The 14,212-nt window shown below is 40.8% G+C and overlaps 1 protein-coding gene across 4 annotated transcripts in view; it reads right to left on the bottom strand.

Moving 5' to 3' along the window:
• Positions 1 to 1,031: 1,031 nt before the first annotated feature.
• nova1 (NOVA alternative splicing regulator 1) overlaps positions 1,032 to 14,212 on the bottom strand; it is a 37,228-nt gene continuing 24,047 nt past the window's right edge. For all 4 annotated transcript variants that reach the window (XM_086057181.1, XM_086057184.1, XM_086057182.1 and 1 more), the window contains 2 exons: positions 9,933 to 10,099; positions 1,032 to 8,825 (listed from right to left, as the gene is read on the bottom strand). In XM_086057181.1, the coding sequence (XP_085913307.1) occupies positions 7,806 to 8,825; positions 9,933 to 10,099 (1,187 nt within the window). In that variant the 3' untranslated portion in view covers positions 1,032 to 7,805. The remainder of the gene's footprint in view (positions 8,826 to 9,932; positions 10,100 to 14,212) is intronic.

Here is a 14,212-nt window from a genome sequence, read left to right as displayed (position 1 = left end):
CAACCAGCAGGCCATGAGCTGAGAGACTGCCAAAACTGTTTAAGAATTACACCCCTCCTGCCAGGTCTATAGAGGGCTCTCTCTAGCCCACAAACTCCTCTTCTCTGGTGGCGAAATGTGTTACATTAATTGATATTGATAAAATCTCTGCAGCCAGGTTGGCATTCCAAATGTGAATATGTTCTGAATTGGCTTACCTGCATAAATAAAGGTAAAAAAAAAAAAAAAACGAAAAAAAAAACCCAGACCTTTTTTCATTCCTCACCCAATGAGAATTGATGGAATTAGAATTAAACTGATAAGCAATAGCGGAAATGGAATCAGAATCGCTAAATTTGTATCCACCCCTACTACTGTAACATGGTATTACAACCTTGAAGAACATTTTGTCCATCTGCTTCAGTTTCTAATTTGGATCTTGCCGTTTTCAAAATACAAATAACATTTTGGGTGGTTACTATTTTTAAAGGCTTAGTTAGTCATGCAATAATTTACCTAATAGGCAGGACATGTTTTGAAATGACTAAAGATTTTTTTTTTTTTGCAATCTTTTTTACTTAACCTGTGACTCTTTTCCTTATATTCTAAAATTATACTGAATAATGTGTTTTATAAGGGTTAAATGTATATGCTACACTGAATTAACGGAGAGAAAATAGACAAGTTCCTTATTGAACTTGATTTACAGTCCAGTGGATAAATGTGATGACACCCCACTGTAACTTAGTGAGCTGAGCTCAGAACATGAGTTTGCATTTGCTGGCCGTCAAACAAGGTCAAACCTTCTGGGGGGAATGACAGTGTATAGTCAAAGTCACGGCAGACTGACATTTAATTGACTTGTAATTGTTATAACCGGTTTGAATAGTCTGCACTGATTTATTTAATAGTTTGGCTTGTTTACAACTCATGATTCAGATGCAATACTCCAGAAATCAATAACATTTCAATTTCATGAGATGTATTGTATGCAGTTCTATGTCAGACAGACTCGAGAGCACAAGGTGGAGAAAACGAAGAAACAAGACAAGTGATGTTAAAATGAACATTTATAATGACTCTGTTGCCGTCGCAAAAATAATCTTTAAAAAACAATTCATTATTAACACTGAAATGCTGACTTCACTGGTAGTCCACGAGTCATAAAACACAACTCACTGAATTTCTTTTACAAACACAGTACTACAGTTACATTAAATAGTCATTACCGTTAAATCTATTTATGAATAATGCTCAAATAAACACATAAAACAATGACATTTTCAAAAATCTTCCCGCTCTCCCGCCTTGTAGCTGTCTTTGTCTTCAACAGTTAATCATCTAGAAAACATTTCTGCTTCTGAGATGTTTCTTTGACAAAAGCCGAAAACAGACTGGCAGCATAACAATGGTGCCTGAGCGCTAATGTCTTAAAATTAGGGTGATGTTTGTCAGGAGGAATGGATCCAATAACCATTCCAGTGAACTAACATTAAGTTATGTAGGCTTGCTGCCTTTTGGCTCAGTGCAGAATTATTTGGCACTCATTCTGACAAAAAGAAAAAGGCATACAAATCTTTCATACATTTTCCACAATGGTACTTACTATAAGGCATTGTCCTTACGTTTGTGAATATTTGACTTTTCATCTTAAGAGATATGTAAATTCTGGACTTTAAAGCCCTTCAGGTTGTTGGTTAACACTTTGGACTTTCTCACATTCTCCTTGTGACAAATGAAAGAAGTGTTCCCAATCAAAATACATCACTTTGCTTGAGTTGTATTATTAGCGTGTATGCTGTCAGTCCATTTTTTTTTCTCTGAGATGTAACAGAGGTAAACTGAAGTTTGAAAAAAGGAAAGAAGAAGAACATTTACAATGTCATAAACATGTTGCAACGTACCGGCACGCTCCCTTCAGTGTACACTTATCAAGCAAGTGTTCAACCCTGCGCATTAGCCAAAGAACCCGAAAAGAAACACAGTTGTAGCTGTTTGACAGTAAACAGGGTGAAACATATCCAACATATACATGAGTTCTTGGGGATGAAGTAGTCAACCAAGTTCATGGGAGGTTACGAGGGTCAAAGACAAAAAAAAAAAAAAAACTACGGCCACGGTTGATTGGCAAAAATCTTCTCTTCTCAGATGAAAGTTGTCAGAAATACTTTAAGCCATTTAAAGGGTGAACACAGTATCGGGTGCTCATCAAACTGAAACACAAACGGTGGTATCGTGTAGGCTGTTTGACACTGAGGCGCAGGTAGATGAGGTTTTAAGGGTGGGGCAAGCAGCCTTAGCCAGTCTGTAGTGTTTAGCAGTCCTAGCCTTCTTGTGAAAGGGCTCCATGGAGGCCAACGAATGTCCGGAACACATGTGGAGTGAATATACTTTTGGAATGATACAGTAATCCATTTGGCATTCTGATGTGGAGCAGTAAATGCAATACGTAAGTGAGGGCTGGAAGCCTAAGAGAATGACACGTAAATATAACTCATGTAACTTGGCCTTCAGCATTCTACATCTAATTGTTTTCCTCCGTTATTTCTGTCATGTTGAGGTGGCAGAGAGAATCCTCATTTTGCTGGTGCTGATTATGCCTCTCAGACTTGACTGTAATATCAAAATATTGTATGTCCCTTAGTGCCTTCAGCCCCCAGAGAGAATTGGCTCGATAAATTATGTGTATTTTCTAATTTTCAAGACACGGTCAACAGAGATATAAAAAGACAAACTCTAGATCCCTTGTGGTCTCTGACATGTTAGTTAAAAACAAAGCACTCAGTGATTGACACAAACTTCTGCTGAAGGGAATGTGAAGGACAATGCTTTTGAGAGAAGAAACACGTGCTACTTCTCTATTTTGTCTGAGACTCCAGCCCTTTCCATCATTCGCCCAACAGGATTAATAAATACAAATTACATCAGAATAAAAAAAAAAAAGAAAAGACAAAGAAAGTCAACATGGTTTGCTTCATTTCACACCTACTATGACCGAATAATCAGTAAAGTGCAATTATGCAACATCAAACAAACAAGATAATGTTAACAGTGAATTGGAAAATGGGTTAAACATATCTGGTTCATGACAATGGCCATGAGAGGCCTACCTGACTATAGCTGAAATCTGACATAGATATTAACTCTACATGTTTGTGACATTCCTGCCCTGATTTTTTTTACATTAAAGACTGATCAAATCAAATAAAAAGTAATGGATACATTCATAGATTAGAAGTAGGCTTTCAAGCTGTGACAGAAAAAAAAAATAGTGAACAGGTTACATGAGGTTCAACCTGTTTGTTCAATAAATACATGTGTGTCTAGGATCCATGTGTGTCTGATATCCTAAAAAGAAAAAAAAAGACAAAACAAGGAGCCAATTACAGTTTCGTGTTTGCTTGTTTTCCCTTTTTTTGTTTGTTTTTCAAACCTCTTCTTGAACCTGTAAAACATGTCTGGAGATATCAACTTTAATCTGAGATATGGGCGGTGTGTCGGTGCTGTTTTTCTGGGCCAACATGACAATAATAAACTCCTTTCCAACTCACAACATTAAAACACAACTTCATAAACATGAGGTGAGTCAACTTAAGTGCTCTACATTTGACTGCATGCAGTGTTCTGAATGTTACGTACGAGTCAGCTCGCAAATTTCTGTCACATTTTTTTCCTCCAAAAGTTGTCTTTGATACCATGCATTAGAAGACGTGCAAAAAGATAACACCTAACTCCACAAACACATTTTTGATTGTTAATGGCTATGTTTATGAATGCTTATAATATGTTATGCTTAGTCCATGCTGGCCAATAGAGACATTGTGAAAAAACAGCAGTACTTAAGCCACAGGTCAAACAAACACGCAAGGGATGCATGGAGTGTAAAACAACATGGATCCATAAAAATCACAATCTTTTACTCTTATTCTATGTACCTATGGGATAAAACAATGCACAGACAGTTTCTTGTCCTTTGTTTTCTTACATCATGTATTTGATTATCTTTTCTTAACTTAAAAGACAGTGTTTGGTTGGCACTTGATCAGCACTTCTAAACAAGTTATTGATATCTAACAATTGATCGCACACCTACAATTTCAGAAGCTGCAGAGGTCTATTTTGGCACAGGTTGTACTATGAAGTCTATTATTACTTTTATTATCTGATCAATACTGTATAGTATCCTATACACCTCGGTGTATGCTCCCATCTTTCGGAGCATAATTCTAATCAACTGACCAGACATCTTTTTCAACTAAAATATTTTGTATAGTTTACTTATCAAATAGCAGCATCTTCATAACTTACAAAAAGTACATGTAAACCTATTCATTCAAAATTTTAGTAACTTCAAAGGTTCATACAACAGACATAAAACACAAAAACAGGACAACATGCTACTATATTGCTTCCAATATTCTTTACATTTTCTTACTGTCAAACTAAATAATCAGTGACAGAAATATGGACACCACCAGTTGATGAGTCATCATAATGCACAAACAAATCGCAAAGCTAATCTTAATCAGGCGTAGTTGGCACTCTCATCATCCGCACAAGTATAACATAGTTCACATTGTATTGACAACGCTGGACTGCATTTAGACTACAAACTAGAATAGCTACAATAAAGTACATAGAGATCATATGACATGACATATTGTATTCCACAGAAATGAATTCTAGTCATTTTCAGATAAGAGGATATGCATAAAGGATGTCATCGTTTCAGCTTGAGGTCACAAACAAGTTCCCAACGTGCTTTCGTTTAACTTATGCATTCTGTTCGCTTTGTTAAGAGGCTGTGACATGAGCTCCGTTTGTTCAGCCGACATATGAATATTCATGAATGCTCAACCAATATCTGCTTTCCTCTGGAAAAAAGTCCTTTTCCATTTTTTTTCTTTTTTATTTTTTTTTTCCCCCAAAATCTTACATGTTTCTTGTTTATACACTGAATTGGACACTTTGAGTTAAAATTGCTGGTTGGTCTAGTAGTGGGTGTCACAGTTTTGGAGGCAGGTGTATTCTGTGCATTTTTAAGCCTTGTGATCTCTGCAGCCTGGCAAAATAGTTTCATACCCTTTCGACCTAGTGCATAACTCCCACCAGCAGCACACCCAACACCGCTCATGAGAAGACGAGACAGGAGAAAGGAGAAAGAGGGAGAGAGAGCACAGTGTACTGTACAGGAGGAAAAAGCCCAGGGAGCTATTAGGTCACAGGTGGAACCGAAGAATGACGACAAACGGCAGCAACATAGAGGGGGGGGGGAATAAGATGTTGAGTGAAAGAGGAAAGTTAATGAAGTGCAGAGAGATTTCGTAGTATTTGGCACTGTTTTGATCGGAGGTTTGAAGAATAGCTCCCTGCAATCAAGCAGTCCAGTTGCATTGATAAACCTCCTTGTTTTGTGCTTGTATTTTACTATATGCTAAATCACTGGGCAGTACGATGTTCTATTCGACAATTATTTCACATGTAGCCAGATTGTTTATGAAGGACTTTGGAGTCATCCAGGAAGAGAGAGGCCCACTGTGGCGATAGCCACGCAAAATGTTCACACGGACAATCCGTTTGCTTTCAGAAGTGCGATGCGTTATCAACAAAAGTGGAGGGACAACTGACTCTGGGTTTTAAATTTTCCACAAAAATACTTCAAATTTTCTACACTCAGCTGCGTGTGCAAACCTCACAGCGGTGCGTTCAGACAGCTGATCATAGAACTTTGATTGTAAGGGACTATTGGAAGATGTCTTAGTTGAGAGTGTGTGTGCGGGATATCATTTGGGGGAATAAACACACGAAATTTGCCAATCACAACACATCCTCCAATTTAAGAGCAATGTGCCTGTGTTGACGGTCTTCATGAGACATTGGAAGATAAATGCCTTTATGGAGATGGCAATCTTGTCAGTGTTGTCGGGTCTTGTCGGTGCGACATAGATGTGTACGTGAAAATATACACACATCCCAGAAGTGACAGGCAAGCCTCACATTGTGTTCTTAATGTCTCACAGTGCAGTCTTTAAGAGTACTCAAGATGAACGCAATGGATAGCAGCACAGAGGGAGGTCAAGGTACTCTTTCATTGCTTAGAAATGCTCGAAATAGTTGGCCTCCCCGCTTTATATTAACTATTATCCATGAAAGACAGTGATTCAAAAATATTGATGTGATGTTTTATTACACACTCTGGCCAAAGTTAGCGACGAGTCACGTGTTTTGGGATTGCTAAAAGGCGGCCTGCATGAACTGAAAGAATCGTTTTTGTCTTGATGCAAATCGAGAAGGATGGCTCACACGGAAAGTGCGACCAAGCCTTCTTTTCAAGTGTCACTCTATTTCCCTTTCATTAGAGGATGCCTCTGAAGAATATTTGCTACCCTTAATGTAAAGGCAAGAGTTTGTTTGTTCACAGATACTGATTCGTAGGGCATTCTTACCAAAATGCTGTGTTAGTCCTTTGTTGTTCCCTTTGCACCGATCAGGGGACATACTACTTACAACTTGAGTCTGCTATTTATGTTAATCATAGGGAGATGCAACATACGACAATAAGGCAAACCACTGTCAGGTATATTTTGGCCATGGCCGATTTTGAGTGAGTAAGGATCATCTTGAGGCCTTAATACTAAATCCAAATCCTGATGTCAACCCTTTTCATCATGTTACAGCATGGGTCACACCTTCTTGGGCTGCTCATGGCCGGGCAATAAGTCAGCCAAGTGGGAGTGGGAGATATGGATGTGACAATGGCGAATGTACTGTATCTCGCTAATCCTGTAGCACCAGTAAAGGGTTAAGCAAGAACCTATGTCGGGTGTTTGTTGCCATGAATCGATAGACTGTATTTCAATGTTTGTGCATTTGTGGGAGCGTTAGCTATGTGTTTTCATGTTAAATATATTTATACATTCCTGTGTGTCTCCTCTATCCTCTCACATGGATTATTGAGCCCCTGAACTATGAAGCCCCAGACTGTACCTGTGAAGTTCAGACTGGGCTAGACTTTTACATTTCTTTCACTGCAAAACATTTGATCCCTGTAAATAAAAAATACCAATAGGCAAATATTTGTTTTACATTCAGATCAACCTGCATTCGCAGGTTTAAATATGGTTTGAATTGAATCTGATCATATCAATAAATAATGGTTAAAAATATAAAATACCCAAATTTTGAAATGTCAATTCCATTATAAGGTTTGAACAAATGTCAACATAGGTCTTAAGTAAATTATTTGCTTCCCGTGAACTGAGGTGGCCTCAGGTGCTTGTTGTAAAATGGCTCCCCCATAACAGTGCCTCCTGCATTGTATACAAAGAGAAAGATTTGTGAAACAGCCCCATTAGTTGGCTGTAACCTCACTGGACACACTCAACTCACCGGGAGCTGAGGTCTGCAACTGACATCAAAACCATTGAAACAAGATTTAAAAAAAAAAAGAAGAAAAAAAAACCAAAACTAAAAGTAAATCAGCAATGAGGTTTTAGAAGAAGGTGAAACCATATGCCTCACCCTTGAATCTGCAGCTTGGCAGTGGACCAGTTCAGCTTACTCTGATCACCTCCATCAGAGAGGACTCGACACAAACTTTTAAAAAACATCAGGACACATCAGTCCGAAAACACATTCAAATATCTCACACACGCTTGTCTTCGGTGTCTCCCCCTCCTCCTCCTTTTTGATCCTCTCATTTGATTCTGAAGTATAACACAAATATTTGGACATTTCTCATTCTTCTTCATTGTGACCCTCTAGAATCCCCCTCTAGCTCTGTCCTCATCCTTTCTTTCCTTCCTTCCTTTCTTCTCTCTTTCTTTTTAACCCACCTTTTGTGGGTTGGTAGCACGCACGCCTTGCTCATATGTGATCCGCTGGCTGATCAGATACTGCGCTGCTTGTGTAGCTGCTGGCGACCCTGTTATGGTGACTTTACGGTTCCGAGTTCCAGGAATGAACTCCCCCTTTTTGGAGATCTGGATGCGGGCTCCTGTTAGCTCCTGGTACTCTACCAGCGTTTTTCCTCCTTTTCCCAAAATCGCACCAACCAGATTCTCGGGTACAGCAATTTCAACCACGTCCTTGGCTCCATCAGCAAGCTTCTCTGTTGCTAATAGGGAGGAGGCCATCAGTGGGGATGAAGCGTTTAGGTAACCATTGGAAGCACCTGTAGCAGCTGCGAGAGAACCGAGGGAGAAACCACCAAGCCCTGTCGCTGGGTGGCCAGCGCTGCTGGAGGCGTCGCTAGCATAGGAGGCTAAGAGGTTAGCGGCAGCGGCGGCCGCCGGGTTAGCGCTCGCTGCTACTGCTGCAAGGACACCAGAGGCTGCTGCGGGGTTAAGGCCCAAGCCCAAGGTGTTGGTATTATAGCCGTAGCTGGCCAGCGTGTTGAGGGCTGACGTGATGGCCAGGAGGTCATTGCCAGAGAAGCTAGACATGGCAGCAGGGAAGGCACCCATTCCTGTCAAGCCGGCCTGGCCCAGAAGGCTGGAGGCAGTGGCGGCTGCCGCGGCGGCGTTAGGCAGCACCTCGGCCGTGTTGGCGTAGGGGGATCCGGTGGGGTTGGAGTTAGCCACTGGGCCAGAGACGTTGGAATAACTGATGTTGAGGCAGCTGCTGCTCTGAGGGTCCTCCTGGATTTTTTGTACTATGATCTCCACTGCCTTACGGTTCTGTTCAGGCTCACCACTGATCGTTACCACTCGCTCCTGCAGGTTGATGCCCTCCGGCTTCTGGGAGAGCTGAACCCACGCCCCTGACTGCTCCATCACTGCTTTCACTGTGGCTCCTCCCTTGCCAATAATCAGCCCAGCTGTGCTGTTGGGCACAATCAGTTTGGCCTGCAGAAAAATATAAATTATATATTGTAGCAGCAAATGAACAAGAGGGCCTTTTAACACCATAAACAGAACGAGGGACAGCTCTGACTGAGTCAGAGCTATGCCAGCGCCTGCTTTACTCAGCGATTTGTTAATCCTAGGGGTTTAAGCTACAGCTGTCACATGGCTCTGTCTTGCTATGAAAAACCGGAGGTAAAAATAACCACATACCCTCACTTTTTCCTGACCTTGCCAGCCTGTGGGTCATGGCCCAGAGAATGACTAACAGTGGTAACCAATAAACACGGTGTCCTAGAAGTGAACTGTGCCTACCACATAGGGACCACACAACAACACAACTAGAGTATGCACAATGATGGATGATGTGACAACTCCCCCAAAGGCCAAACAAAAATATCTCAATTGGCCCCTCGTGGCTGGCTGCAGTGTAGTTCATAATCCTGACTCTTCTTTTTTATACTTAAGGGTGCAAAGTCACGTTGAGATCAGTATCTTATGATTGGCTCAGAATAGGCCCATCCACCAATTAATACTTGCGGATTGTGGTTTCATCTACAGTATGTCATCAGCACAAGGTGGCAGCAACTGTACATGAGATATTTTCATTTTGGTTTTCAGCAGGATATCATGAGAAAGAGATGTCTTCATCTTCGTTATTATCAGAGGTGGGCATTTTACTAAATTTTGCTGGTAAGTCATTCGTCATCCGTCAGCGGTCAGCGTACCCCGTCCGTCATCCGTCGGTTTTTGTGACGAACGGAATTGTAATCGTCAGTCCGTCGATCCTTCAGTCAGTCCGTCAGTTAATCCGTCAAAAGTCTTTTGGTCCGTCAGTCAAAAAAGCCAAACAAGCGTCAGAAAAATGGGCCAGTGACGGATTAACGGTCCGTCACTGGCAGACGCGGCTAGTCCCGAAGACATTGGCAGGTGAAAAGCAACTTCCATCATGCGTCAAACAGTCTATTTTAAATGGTGTTCCGTCATTCGCCAATTGTCCGCAAAACGGGCGTCCGTCGGTGACGGACCGACACACTGGTCCATCGGTCTGACGGAATGCCCACCTCTGGTTATTATACACAAACAAGTCTTTACTGAACAGGAACACACCTGTTTGATACGGTCAGGGTTGACCGTGGTCTGTGGCTGCAGTATGCTGACAGGTTCTGGCTTCTGAGCACTCTGGGGCATCTCTCGGACTTTCTCGGCAATGAAATTGTGGACACCATTGAGGGCTTCAACAGTACCCTGTATCAGGCAGACGCGCTCTGTTGTTCCTGCAACAACAGAATATGAAGAGCACAAACACAATCGATGAGTTACTTTAATATGCTTCAAAAGGATTCATGGGATTTGCCTAAATCTACATTCAGATGAAGACTTCTTGGCAATGAAAAATGTTCCTTGACATTCTACAAAGCGACCCAATTACTGAGCTATTCCTTCCTTCCCCCATTTATACAATCAACAGAGAAACAGCTGAAAGAAAGAAGCACGCTTGGTTAGTGAGCCACAGGGGGGGAGAAGGATTCCTCTTCAGTGATGTAACTCTTTCACCACACTAACATTGAGACTTACTTGCCTTGCAGTTCTAAGAGGCTCAACAACCTCTGGGGTTCTTTCTACACCCACAGCGTTACGCTCAATTTAAAAAAACACTCACCCTTTTCTATGGACTGTCATGTCTTGCTCTCTCAATTTTATTGCACTTCAGAAATTACAATAGTAGTCAGTAGATTGCAGGCCTCTAAGGCCGAACAATCCTAAAGATGCCCACGTGAGAAATATTTTTGAAAGATCCTGATGGGTTGTGCAATGCCATTGCCCTCCAGTCCTGTGGTTGGCAGTTGTAATCTGCATAATGGTACATGTACACAACGTGGCTGTGAATTACCACCCACAACAAGCTTTTTTCACCAAGTTTTTTTTATACCCACAGCTGATGGCTTCTGGCCCATGCAACCCAACTTGCCAGCCGCCCCTCTACAACGAGAAAATGGAAATTGGTTAAGATGGTTTTGCATACACATTGTAGTTAACAAACTGCAGGCAAAACAATACTCCTCATTATGGCTTCCACAGTTGGATTTGTGGTTTGCCAAATTAAAAAGTAAACATTAGAGGAAATGTCATTAAAAAAAAAAAATGTAGCGTGAAGATGGCCTACTTTCAACCCTCCCTTTGGAACTTTGGTCCGCGAGTCGACATGCTTCATGTCAGTGGGATCTTACTGAAGCAGTTATATTTGAATGGAATCAGCTGGGAAAATTGGCATCAAACCCTAAACAGTTTTTGTTTTTGTGGAAACAACTGGCTTCATAACGACTCAAATCTATTACAAGAGGTGGGCATTCCGTCAGACCGACAGATGCCCGTTTTGTTGCCGATTGACGAATGACAGGACACTTTTTAAAAATGACGGAAGTGTTTTTTTTTTTTTTTAGAAGTGACAGAAGTATTTTTTCATCCGTTCGTGTATTTGTCAGTAACTGACGGACCGACGGACTTCTGAAGGACTAAATGACGCACTGGCTGATGGACAGGCCAACTGATTTCAATTTGTCACGAAAAATGTCGGATGAGGAATGACGAACCAGAAAAATTATGTAAAATGCCCACCTCTGTCTATTTCATACTTTTAAAGCAAGATTTCAAAGAATCTTTGTTGTTCTATAGATAAATGACTGTGAAGTCCATATCTTAGCCTCAAAAGATAACTTTTTGCTCTGCAATGGCTCAGGTGGTAAGAGTATTTATAGAGGAGACCCCCAGCTTCTAAGTCTAAAGGTCACTGAGTGTGATTCTAACCCCCTAATTGCCCTTCGTCATCATAAAGTGAGTGCATATGAGTTATAAATGATGAGCAAACCCAAACCGCTCCCTCATGCCCATCTTTGGATGTGAAAGTGCGTGTGGATGAAACAACAAGGTAAAGTAACAAGATGTAAGTGCGGCAATTTTTCCACAGTGCAAACATAGCGTAATGAAGACAAAATGTGGACTACATTTCACTGAAATAAAATCACATCAAGAATACCATCAGTGTATAAGACCCGTCTGGAGAATGTTCTGTGTTGCTGAAGAACAAATACCACTGGGTCTCAGGTATATGTCAGGCAGCCTTTACTCTCGGGAAAAGTGCTAGTTTGCTATCTCCCCTTTTAGAACATCTCTGGGACAGCATTACTGTGACAGGAATTTATCCACCATGGGTCTAAAAAGTAAAACCAGAGCGAAAATACCTTAAAACCTCATCCTCCTTTATTGCCAGTATGTGAGAATAGAAGTGGATGATTTTTTTTTGTTATATTTGAATTAATTTACTAACATTCTACTTTTTTTTCAAATTAGTTCTCACATTGTAGTTTAAATGTGCTAATTACTCAGAACACAAATAGTTTGCCATTTCGGAGTGCTCGGAATGTGACAATATCCCCACACAATTTTTTTTATCCTCTAAGGCAGGGGTGTCCAAGTCCGGTCCTCAAGAGCTACAATCCAGCCTGTTTAAGGTTTATCCCTAAGGCAACACACCTGATTCAAATCATCAGGCTCATTATCAGGCTTTTGCAAATCTTGCTGATGAGCTGATCATTTGCTCTAAGGTCACGAGTGAGCTGTTACTTATCCCAGATGACTTTGGACAAGAAATGGGATACACCCTGGACTGGTTGTGAGCCAATTGCAGGGCACATTTGGACAAATAACCCTTTACAATCATATTCACACCGAAGGGCAAACTAGAGTCTTCAATGAATCCACACTCTAAAAAGAGTTGGGTTAAAAATAACACAATTTTGGGTCAAAAATGGACCGATCCACAAATTGGGTCAAGTTGACCCACTTTTTTGCGTTGTTTTGTACAAAAAAGCTCAATTTATGGGGTTGTTTAGTACAAAACAGCCAATTTTGGGGTTCTCTGCAAAACAACCCCCAAATTGTCTGAAAGTTGGGTCAAATTGACCCAAGTAGTAGATCGGTCCTTTTTTGACCCAAAATTGTGTTATTTTTCAACCCAACTGTTTTTAGAGTGCAAACGTGCACATTTTTTGAATGTGGGAGTAAGCTGGAATACCTGCAGATAACATCTGCACGTACGTGAACATACAACTTCCGCACAGCAAGGCTGGAGCCCGGATTCCAACCTACAACCTCAGAACTATGAGGCAGATGATAACCACATGACCAATAACCACACCTCATATTTCAAGTAAAATCAAAAAGTGAAACATGAGTCCAGAACCAAAATGAAACTGGGGCAGTACGGGCCAATAAACAATAAACTATAAACAACATCAATAAGTCTCGTGATCAATAGCAATAGAAAATGTGTTCGATAGGATGTTTGGTAGAAGAAAGGTAAACCCCGATCTTGGACTGTAAGGCATTCTTTGATTAATGCTATAATTAAAAGCATGGAAGAGTAACTTTTGAGCACAAAAGTACATTCTGAGCATAGTTCAGCGAGTGCTCATCTGCTGACCAGAAGAAGAAGCCGCCGAACCAACCAAGGAGTTCGTACAGGCGTGTCGTGGCATACGCACACATCAGAGTTATAGTTTCCTTCTGAGGGCTGTTATGACTGTGAACAAGTCAAGTCCAGTTGATTTACAAAGGGGATTGGTAACAAAAATGCTTGCAATATCTTAAGTCTTTTAAAAGTGAAGACAATTGGCAATTTTGGTAGTAAAGCAAAAAACATGAAATCGATGCACATAATTCGCTTTCAAGGGCCACATAAAATACTGTGGGGGGCCAGATCTGGATCACCTGTGATCTAAAGGATACGCCTGCTCAGACTACGTCTAAATAGTGGCATAGGTAGTTTAACATGACTTTGGTAAATCTGATCAGGTCACAGGCGGACAGATTCTGACCTCCACGGACATGTGCGTGGATTTCAAATGGATTTCGTTCATATATGTGACAACAGCGGGCCTCAAACCCTCTGAATCATTACAGAAATCCATTCATTCATTCTCCAAACATTTTAACCTCATTGATATCAACACATTGCTATTATCACTATCATTGTTATAATTATTACAGTTTTTATATCATCCCACTGGTGGACTGATGATATACGGACGATCAGCTGGGGACAGAAATGAGGTCCACGGATATACCGACTCTGTGACCGACTCTGGCTATAAGTTCCTCATGGATAAAAAAAAATGCAAATTGAGATATTCATATATTCTAATTCTACACTTACTTTTCTTTAAACTGATATATTATGCATGGAAATACATTTTAAAAAATGATGCCAAGTCGAAATCATTAGTTTTGAGAAGAATGCGTTTAAAGTTTTGGTACTTTCAAAGGTCCACAGCAACTGGTAACCTTAGGAAAAAGATACTGACCGCTAACTGTCAGGAACTGTTGAAAGC

This window comes from Filicampus tigris, chromosome 17 (assembly GCF_054856515.1).
Source record: "Filicampus tigris isolate MCC_2025a chromosome 17, RoL_Ftig_1.0, whole genome shotgun sequence".
In the NCBI taxonomy this organism is placed as follows: Eukaryota; Metazoa; Chordata; class Actinopteri; order Syngnathiformes; family Syngnathidae; genus Filicampus; species Filicampus tigris.
The sequence above is the reverse complement of the archived record's forward strand: the minus strand, read 5'-3'. Positions and strand labels throughout refer to the sequence as shown.